Source organism: Scophthalmus maximus, chromosome 8, assembly GCF_022379125.1.
Source record: "Scophthalmus maximus strain ysfricsl-2021 chromosome 8, ASM2237912v1, whole genome shotgun sequence".
Lineage (NCBI taxonomy): Eukaryota > Metazoa > Chordata > Actinopteri > Pleuronectiformes > Scophthalmidae > Scophthalmus > Scophthalmus maximus.
The window spans coordinates 23,584,335-23,595,013 of record NC_061522.1 but is presented as its reverse complement, the minus strand read 5'-3'; the positions used below and the strand labels follow the sequence as shown (position 1 = coordinate 23,595,013).

At 45.9% G+C, this 10,679-nt stretch overlaps 1 protein-coding gene across 1 annotated transcript; it reads right to left on the bottom strand.

The window, feature by feature from the left end:
* Positions 1-1,233: 1,233 nt before the first annotated feature.
* Positions 1,234-5,289, bottom strand: LOC118312459 (beta-crystallin B1-like). The gene is made up of 6 exons (XM_035637060.2): positions 5,103-5,289; positions 4,198-4,298; positions 3,910-4,028; positions 3,258-3,390; positions 3,002-3,144; positions 1,234-1,688 (listed from the first exon to the last, which is right to left on the bottom strand). The coding sequence occupies exons 1-6, from the start codon at positions 5,275-5,277 to the stop codon at positions 1,517-1,519; spliced, it is 843 nt and encodes a 280-aa protein (XP_035492953.1). The 5' UTR covers positions 5,278-5,289; the 3' UTR covers positions 1,234-1,516.
* Between the last annotated feature and the right edge of the window lie 5,390 nt (positions 5,290-10,679).

Genomic DNA, 10,679 nt, shown 5'->3' with positions numbered 1-10,679 from the left:
AGATATTTTGGCAGAAAACAGATATGTTGTCAATGAACATTTTAGTCTGTTCATTATCAATGTAATCTGAGAATCTCCAGTTTCTCTGGCGAAGGGGCGTGACATTCCCTACACATTGATGAAATCGGTTGACCAATCCCAACAGACTTGCCCAGCTGGCCAATCATAGCAGACTGGGGATTATCGGGAGGCGGAGCTAAAAGAAATCCAGGCGTTTTAGACAGAGGGTGACAAGAGGAGCTGAAGGAATGGGCAATGTTAGAACACTGATACCTTTTCTGAACATTAGAGCATGTAAACCTTTTCAAGTGGTAACACAAATTAAAAGTATGAACCTGAATATGAGCATAATATGTCACCTTTAAAGATCGCTGACCTCTAGTGTCAATGTACATTATGTACATTGACACTAGAGGTCAGAGGTGGACCTGGTAAGTCTGTCAAGTTTTTGTATTTAAAAATAGTTTTGCTTATATTTTGTAAAGTAATCATGCTGATGCAGCTCTGCCAAGTCACCCTGACCCTAACCACAACCCTTACCTTTACAAGCTCATCAACTATGCGTCGGTTAAGCAAATAAAGCCCCACGATGCTCTGAGGTGAAAAGTTTTTGGGGCGTACCTCCTGTCACCAGCAGAGGGCGCTTATTTAGGAAATGGTCGTTTTGAACGCTTGAAGAATACTTTGTCGTAGGAGTTGGAGGACTTGTTGGAACTAATCCAGGAAAAGCTCCATATATAAGTCGTGTGAGAGGCAAACAAGCTCTCAGTAATTACCCACTTGTGATCCAGTGGGGCCCTTGATGTGCTCGTGCCCATCTGTGCAGGCCTTTGGGATATCAAATGTCACAACCCTGCGTGTTGAATAAGACGTCGTTTCAAGTGGAGCAGGGTGCGACACTCTTTATTGATGTGGCTCCAGGATCCAAGCACGGAGAAATTTCCCCCCACTGCTTGTTTGTGGCTTCCCTCTGTCTAAGATCCCCCGCATAAACACGCACACACACAACATCCGCACTGGCACCCAGCCTTAACTCCCCCCCACTCCCGCCCACGGCCCACCCCCAGTAGGTCTCTGACATGGGTGAGGGAGGGCTGACGTTGGGGGGGAAATGGAAAAAGAGTGTGCACATGGGGGGGGGGGGGGGTCGGAAGGAGGGAGGGAAGGGAGGAGAGAGAGGAGATTGTGGATCAGGGAGCTGAAGAAAAAGAGGGGGAGAACAAATTGGAGAGAGACTTTTTTATCAGACATAGTCCTTTTAATGATGTCATATTCCTCTGCTTCATTTTGAATAACGTTTCATTGTGCACTGGATTTCAACAACTAAATATAAACCTACCGCTTTCCCCCCACCCTGCACTCAAACCACCGAGAGATCCTGGGACAGATGAGAAAGTATCACACCCTCTCCCGCCTCTCCCGCTCCGCCCGCCCCCTGCTTCCCCTCCATCTCTTCGCCCGCCGCTCGGCCTCCGTCTCTCCTCCGATCCCTCTCCTCCGCGCCCTCGCTGGGTTTTCATTTGGAGGAGGTGGTGTAGCAGCCGTGTGGGTGCCACTGCATGTCCCGGATGCGCCTAATGGACTGCATCTGGGGGGAGCGGGCGCCGAACTCGTTGAAATGCCTGTAATCGCCCTTCTCCAGCAGGTACTGGCTGCCGCGGTAGCCGGGGAACTGATAACCCACCCAGCTGGGGAGAGAGAAGAGGAGGAAGAGGAGGGAGGCAGGAAAGCAGAGAGGGAAGAAGAAGATGATTGAACAGAGACAATTCGGAGAAAATCGTGTACAGGCAGGAAAACACAAGGGTTTGAAAGACGAGTAACAGAGTAGTAAAATGTGAGAAGGCAGATGGAGACGAAAGAGGAAGAACAAACATCTAACAAGTAAAGACATCGATCTGTTTTTGCACACCGTCAGCATCAAACTGCGGGTCGGGTCTAGCCACCCAGCTGTTCTGTGGCTGTTTCAGCCACAAATGAATTCATCACAGCAGCTCGACAAAACTGCCGCCTTGCCACGCAGCACAGAGACACGGAGCTGCTGACGCCCGAGACACCCTCGGCACGGCGCTGACGAGAAAACGCCTCTATTCCTGAGCTCGCTCCCAGACAAACACTTGGGGGGCGATCGGACGGTTGTTGAACATGCTGCCGTCGCTGCCAGTGTCAGAATGACGCACGCAGGAATCAAAAGAAGACAGGTTTTTGACAGAGGTTGTTGCAGGAGCAGGGTGTAAAGACTACTCATCTTCGAACGAGGTCCGAACCTACAGTGTTAGCATATGGCTGGACAGTGTGTGGCCAATGTGCAAAAATGATGGGACATAGTGGAAAAACGGTGGAATTAGCATATTCATGACATCATTAAGTCGTATTCACATTCAGCCTGGTGTCAGACATTTTCAGCCCATTATCGCTCTTGCCTCTCTCCTACGCTCTGTGCTCACGTAGACAGTAATGCAACGCGGCCGAACATCCCAATAAAGCCGTCCTCATTCACATGTTTTTCAGGGTCTGTCCGTGTCAGACGTTGGAACAAGTAGGAAAATTAAAAGTTACATTTACAATTACAATTTTCAGAACCCCAACGTTGTCTGGAGAAAAAAAAATCACCAGACACATAGGTTTAAGACAACTCTGCTATGTGAAGTGATCTCTCACAGGGAAAGTTACAAGTTCGTGCCGTAGACTGAAAAGCTCACCAAGAGTGAAGCCAAATCATCGTGATCGCCCCCTGGTGGCTGGCTGCATTTTGCGTTCTAAACCCCACCTCCTCCGTGTCAGAGGATGGGACTTGGACCAAAGTCCAAGTACACGTTTCTTTTTTTCGATTTTGATGGTTTCAGTCATTTTGGGTATAGTTCTGATGCAATGTTCAAGTATAAATGTTCATCCATCATTATATACAGTCTATTTATCATACTCCACCAGTCGACCATTGATCACAAAGTCAACTTTATCGCTCACTCGGGGGCCACGCTCTTGTGTCCCCTTCAGTACTCACGTTCCACAGCTGACCATGATGCTCTCCACCCTGTCGGTGAAACCGTAGGCAAACAGGCTGGGCACGTCATCGTCCATGATCTCCATCTTACGGCCCTTGAACTCTCCCACCTCATGCAGGCAGATCTTGTGCTTCTCGGGATCCTGCAAGGATAGGGCGGGGGGACAGGAGGGGAAGGAGTTGGTGAGGTGAAAAAGAAGAGTGTGGGAGAACGTCGTCGAGCCCTCAGCCGAGTGGCCGGGTCAAAAGGGTTTACCATGCGGACGGGCCTGAAGGACAGCAGATAGTCGTTCTTCTGGTTGTTGCTCCAGGAGTCCCAGCGGGGGTACTCGCCCTTCTCCAGGATGAACATCTCACCACAGAAGTTCATCTGCTCAAAGCCAACGAAGCTGAGCACGAGAAGAGGAAGAGGAAGAACACCGGGAGGAGGAGAGGGGGGGAGGGGGAGAGATCATTGTGATGTCTAGATCCAGAGTTTTTGGAGCTCAATCCCTACTAGAGACTAAAAGTCAGGCTATGTTAGCCTCTGATGCCTTTATTTTCTTTCTTTTTTAATGTGTCTCCACGTGAGAACCACAATTTGATAGACGAGCAATACTAATTATTTTCTTGTCCCCTTCAATTGACTTTTAGTGCAGCACAGGTGACAGTTTGTCAATGTCCACTTGTTGTCTTGCTTTTACCTTGGAGAAACTTTCTGCTCATCTGTGTGTTATTTCTCTGTTTGTCACTATGTTATGTCAGTAGTTTGGAGTTCACTCTCCCGCTGCTCTCTCCGCAGATCACTCGGGATAAAAGCATCAGATAAATGGCCCGCATGCATCGCGGCGAGGTTACATCAGTGAAATTACCCCGACGAGTGTGGGTGCCGGCTGCATTTGACGCGCATAGGTGGGAGGGCTACTTACGGTCCGCAGTCGACGCGCAGGGAGCGCACCCGATCCATCCCAACGTCAGACACGTTCATGCACTCGCCAGTGATCTCAATGCAGCGGCCCTGGAAGTTCTCCTGGTCGTACACGCACATCTGGGCAGCCGGGTGTGAGGAGGAGGTCACGGAGGTGAGGGGGGGGGGGGGGGAGACAGTGGAAGGGGAGAGAGCGTCCACGCAAGAGAGAGGAGAGAAAAGTGAAGTGACTGTTGTTGTGAGGCCAGCGCACAGTGTGTGTGTGTGTGTGTGTGCGCGCGTGCCGTACCTTGTAGGACATCATGCCTATCTCGGACATCTTGTTCTGAGCTGCCTTCCCATCGGTCTGGGAGGCAGACTTGGATTTCTCTCCGCCGGCGGACATGATGACTGACAGCGAGAGAAGAACACCTTGTCAGTTGTGATTTACTGTCACACTCCAATTTTCTTTGGATCCTGTTTTTTGTTTTGTTTTTGAAACATGATACAGCATGTCAAATTTACCACTACTAACTGAATGTGCACAAAGAACAATTCGTTTCTTAATGTGTTGATGAAACAAATAGTTTCACAGATCCATCGATCACAGAGAAAAGTGGAATCAGCCAAACGCCAATACTGTGGCAAACATGCACCACTGCTAAATTACACGCTACTGAAAAAAGTGTTATTTACAGTCACTTTAAATCAACCGCTCCCGTTTAAAACTTCCGATCGCCCTTAGCAATGCAAAAAAAGAAGAGAGACACAAAACTCCCACTTTGCTGATCCCATCTCCCGGCACAAAGCATTTTTCCTACTCTCCACAACAAAAGCTGAATTCTCTTCAAACTTTACCGCACAAATTGCAATCTGTCACTTGCCTTACAAAGTCACAGGGGAAGAAAACAACCTCAAAATCAGCAAAACGTTACAGAACATTTCAAAGTGCATTTTTTTTTTTTTTTTTTTAAAGAATAGATTTTTGGAGTATTTTAAAGTTATATTTCAGATCCCACCCAGAAAGATTAAGCATTTGATTTAGCACAAGCCATAAACTCCAATGTTTATTGACAACCATTGGACTTTCTTTAAAAAAAAACAAAACGGTCTTGAGCAGTAATTCATCAGAGCAGGTCTGCTCTCCGACTCTCCGTCCACATCCCCCTTCTCCCGTTTCTTTTTTCTGCATGATGTTTGTCCACACTGTCTTACCTGTGGCAGTGTGTGCGTAAAGGAGTAGACTCAGGGCTGGGGCTGGTGGTCTGTGTGGAAGTGCGCCGGGCCCCTCGCTGCTTTTATCTGCTGGCGCCCAGAGCGAGGGGATTACAAAGACAGAAGCAAACTCGCTGAGCCCACAGCCCCCACAGAATAGAAATACCCCCATCATCAAAGAGAGAGAGAGAGAGAGAGACGCTGGGGCAGGAGGAGAGGCCGAGAGATGCCTGTACGTATGTCCACATATGTTTCCTGGCATTCCTCATTCAGCGTTGAAAGAACGAGGAGGAAAATGGGACAAAATGGAAAATCAGAATATGCACTATATATGACTTCCTGATATCTCGATCAAAATATGGATCGGTCCATCGGAGGGGCGAGCGAAGAGCTGGGGTAAAGTGAGACTTCCACAGTGGAGACAGCCGGACTGACCAGGTTTCACGTTTTAAGAGCCACACAGTCACAAATTTATTCATTCCCCATTCCCTTCAGCTCCGCGATCGAGGGGCGCCGGGGCGGACAATAAGAGGAAAAGCAATAAGCGGTGAGAAGCAATAACCTCGCCGCTTCACCTCTGGGCGAGTAAAGAGGTGCACCGTGTGCATGGACAATAACCTGAATCTCCCCCTCTTCATCACAGTGGAAGAAAAGTATTAAATTAAAGAACCCCCCCCCACAAACTTTTTTTCTTTTCTCTGGCGTGGGCAGGTAAAACGTTATGGTGGGTGTTGGCTGCGAGAGGAAATGAAAAGCATCCGAGAGGCTATTCTTAGTCAGCGCGCTCTATACAGTGTACCCTAACCCCCGGCAAAGCAAATTATTTTCATCATGTAAAGTGTGATTTCCTGTTGATATACCATGTATGGACAAATTATTGACTTATCTAAATAAGCAGCAGATTGTGTCTGTTGTCTTACTGGTTGCAAAAATACACGCGTCACTACATAAGATGATGTCATTTTATGACTTCATAGTCAGGTAATGATGATGTCATTCCTACCATATGATCATTGTTTTTGTTTTTTTTACCTATATATGAGCTTCAGGTCGCGTTTACGGTCCCGTAGAATGCAAAGAAATGGATTTTCAAACTATGCATGACATAATTTTCTCACTTCATCGATGACGTCACTTGTCAGATAATGTCATATGATAAAGATTCTTTTTCTTTTATCAATATAAGCTTTGGATTGACTCTATTATTTGCAGAGACATATATTTGTCGACCTTGACCTTCAGCTCCAAAAGCTATTCGCCTGGAAATACCCTCCCAAGTAATATTCCTAGCAGGTTTGGTGAAATATATGTCCCATGTGTTGCTCGGTTATTTTGCGTACACACACATACACAGACGGGAGAAAAAAATAAAAAAACCCTGCCGACATGGCCGCACAGCGCCAACTTTGCCAAACAGGTGAGGTCACGGGTTAGGTCACAGGTGAGGTCAGGAAGTAGGGGGGGGGCAACCGTTCACCAGAAGTAAGCCTGCTGCCCTGAGGTAACACAGCAGGCTCATGAATCCTGCAAGTGAGAGGTCAGCGGAGAGGAAGAAGCGAAGGGGTGAACCCAGCACTTTTCTCCCGGCGGCTGTTGGACGTCCTCGGTCGCGGCTGAGAGTCACGCGCCTGCGCAACTTTCCAAGGGAAGTGGACCGAAGGAAGAGCAAGTCAACCAATGGCGCACAAGCTCTTATTTGCGCACACTGTGCTCCTTGAGGCCCTCAATGTCTGCATACACTCAAGGCTCCACACACTCAGCATGTTCAAGCTGGAAAGAAAAGGCTTTCCCCGAGCCGAGCAAAAAGACAACAGGAGCAAGGACACACAAGTGCATCCATTAGGGATGACAGTGATCGTGCATGTACGGTCCGTAAACACGAGGGAAGAGAGAGGTAGGCGTACGGCTTTCTACGGCCAAGGTGGCAACTACAAATATGACATCGCAGTTGCTTTGAAAAGTCAACCAAAGACAAGCATCTGTTGAAAAACTTGACGAATGATGACGTTCACACGAAGCACGGAAGATATGAGAGAAATCAGATTCTTGCCAACTTTTAACACTTTTATTCTCCAAAACTGTAGCAAATGATAAAGTAAGTATAAGCACTGTGACATGGATTCAAATTTCCTAACAAGCCAATTGAAATTCTTTGGATTTTGTCCCTTTCTGGACACTGGTCAGCCGAGTAGATGTAGTCATAAATCCTATTTATGTTAACGTATTCATACATTTGTATAATTATAGTTTCTGTCGCTATAGCTTTAGATGTACTGGGCTTGTCAAGTTATAAACCAGGAACACAGGTGACTGTATAAATATATCTGGAACACATGGGGCAAGACACAAGAAAAACAGTAACAGGCGGCTGTAGGCACCAAATACCGCAGCTACTCCGATGGACCATAATATCATAAAGCCAGCACCAAGTCAAATGTGTTTTTCTCCACATGCAATAATACAAGAAGCTCTTGTAAAAGTCAATCGATCGATATCTGGAGCATGGCTGTGAAATACACAGAGCAAAAAAATCGGTGTGATTGATCTTTATTTCCCACAGTTGAGAATAAATCACTGTTTATATAGTTCAAGTTTTTTTTTCAAATACAGGCCTATATGATTTTTTTAATTTTACGTGTGTAATTACTGTATATGTTGAAGAAATGTAAAGAGTAAAAGGACACTGCACCCAGAATAAAACATTCTGCACCTGCACCGCAGTCCCTGCGTCCCACCGTCTCCCTCACATCATCACGTCGATGGACCTTCAACACCGACTCGAACTCCGTCCACCGACCATCGCGTCAGTCTGTTCATCTGTGACAGCAGTGTATCAGAATTAGCGATGTCCTGATCCGATATTGCAATATTGGCCAAAATGACTGGATCTGATATCGGAAGAAATAAGAGGTAAAGTCCGATCCCAACATTACAGTAAACATACCAAATAAATATCTACTAAGCCTTGAACGACATTCCGGCATCATATTTTTATGTTAATTCATTCTTCATTTGTTCTGTGGGAAATAAAACAGCAGTATTCCAAAACTCAGTCATGTTGCTGGCTATGTATGTCTTCCTTTAGAGAAGTTGAGTAGTCTTACATTTGAGTAGGAGGCTCTAGATGGCTTGGTTAAGCAAAGTGCATCCTGAACAATGCATTATTGATATTTTATTTTACGAATGGGGAAAAGATTCGATCTGATTAGCATCGGATCGGTATCGGCAGATACTCAACATTGCAGGATCGGTTTCGGAAAAACTTTTCTTTTCCAAGAAAAAATGGTATGATCCCTTTCCTAATCAGAATGCTTTCGTCGTCGTTGTATCAATTTTTTTTAGAAAAACCCGACATTTTTTCGCAATTTAGAATGCGTGCAGGAAATAAGCCAGAGCACAGAAATGTCCAAAAGTTACGTGGCACATCCTAATGGTCCACCAGCAGTTTTGGAGTATTTGTACTTTACTTGAGGTAACTTTTTACTTTGACTCCTTCACATTTGAAAGTCCAATATTGTACTTTTGACTCCACTACATTTCTACGAAGGCCCTCGTTACTCTTGACATTTGCGTTGAAGTCAGCGGATGAGTTTTTCGTTTCTTCGCCAAATGCACAACTCCATAAACTGCGTTCATTCAGTTCTGCGTGTATCCTGATTGTCTGAGTGGTGTTTTGCCGTATCTCTACCTCGGGCATGCGCTACTCAGACTGGGCGGCTGGGCGGTAGAGGCAGGTAGCTATAGCTGCAGAAACGACGTCATCGGCAGGTGGATGTAGGGTCGCTGTACCGTCACATGAGTTGAGTACCTTGGTTCTATGTTTTGAAAAGTTATATCTACAGCAATTCCATTGTTTGAGGTGAATTCTGAAAAGAAAATGTTGGTCCTTTTGTCAATTTGATTGTGTTTCTATGGGATCTGCAGCATATTCAGCAAGCCTCATTAGGTTCTTTATATGTACTGTGTCAGTATACGATGCATTGAGATGAAGAATATTTACGTGTCTTTAAAAGTAACCCTAACCCTGTACTTTAACTTTCACTTTTATCGACCAGGAGTATCTTTACTTTTGCTCAAGTATTGGAGTTGTGTACTTTGTCCACCACTGGCTATATACACACGAGAGTTACCAGGTTAGAGTCCCTCCTCTACATGAAGTAGTTGTGTTCTTTGCTATAGAGCTCAATCAAATGAGTGAGTTGTATTCACAGAGCTCAGAATCACACTGTATTTGTAAAAACAAAACAAAAGGAAAGAGCGATGAGACATCCGTGTGCGCTAAAAACAGAGATGCTATAACACACACAGCAGCACACACACCAATGTTCACCTTGATTATGAGATGAGAGTCGAGAGTGGAGGTGGAGCAAAGAGTGTGTAGGGGAACTTGGTGATCAATGTCAAGGGGCGTGTTGCTATGGTAACGGGGGGGGGGGCACATGTTGGAATCAGTGCATCTTGCATAATCACATTTGTGCAGTAGTGCACTGGGGACGTGTCTATTTCAAAAATTGTCACAACGTTATACTTTTCTTCTTCTGTGTGTTTTCTTATGTTTTTTTGCAGAGGGCATATTTTTATGGAACCTTTTTTCTTTTTTCAAGCTTGTTAAGAGAGCTTGTTTTTACCTCGATTGGTATCATTCATTCATACTCGTCGTCCTCATTAATTGCATTCCATTACTTCAATTTCCTCCACTTTATGGGGGGATATGTCCCATTAAAAGACTGGCCCTGTCTGTCAAACCCTGCTCATTCTCAGCCTATGGCCCCCGGGCCATTGTGGCTCCATATGGTGGCACTGCTGACCTATACGAATAGACCAACAACAGGCCCGCATTCACCAGCTGCACCTCTGTGGCCGCGCTGTATATGATCTGCTGAGTCGACAGACGCATGCTTACAAAGAGGCGGCGGGCTCACGGGCGCGCGCCTTTTCTCTCTTTATCTTCTTTCTTTCTTTTTTTTTCACGCACAAGCAGGAGCGCGGCGGAGCGCGCGGCCCGTTCAGGGTCTCACCTGCATCAAGCTGGTCACAGTCAAAGAGGAGCAAAACCGGAACTGCTCTACCCCCCAAGTGGCGCCCCCAGAAATTTTTCACAGCCGGGGGGAGGGGCTGGGGCGGGGCATAACTGAATTTCAAGAATTCTATTATGCCGTTGTAGTATATTTTGGAGTTTGGGATATGTGGTTTGGAGAGTTGGATTGTGTTTATTTGAATCTGCTTTTTTGTTACCTTGGTTACTAAACACTCCTTTTTCCTTCTTACCTTCATTTGGGTCCTGCTCCTTCAAACCTGTGACACTTACACCCTAACTATACTATTGGTTACACGACAACAGTCTACTTTAATCAAATGGGGATTTAAACCTAAAACGTTTGGAAGAACTTGAAAAAGGTGCTTGAACACAAAAACACAACAAAGATAAAAATTAAAATAAAAAAAAGAGAGATTCTAATAATTCAAATCCATGTTTTAGGGTGGATGCGCCCCCCCCCCCCTTGACGGCGCCACTGCTTCCCCCGTTTTCAAATGTAGTTTTTGGGAGGGGGGAATTACACATAGCTGTGCTTTGAA

Bases quoted from the DNA above. Each gene is read 5' to 3' on its own strand.
- LOC118312459 (XM_035637060.2), bottom strand. From the start codon at position 5,277: ATGATGGGGGTATTTCTATTCTGTGGGGGCTGTGGGCTCAGCGAGTTT. The intron at 4,029-4,197 runs GTACGGCACGCG...CCGGCTGCCCAG, and splicing joins TAGGCATGATGTCCTACAAG to ATGTGCGTGTACGACCAGGA. The intron at 3,145-3,257 runs GTAAACCCTTTT...CTATCCTTGCAG, and splicing joins CCTTCAGGCCCGTCCGCATG to GATCCCGAGAAGCACAAGAT.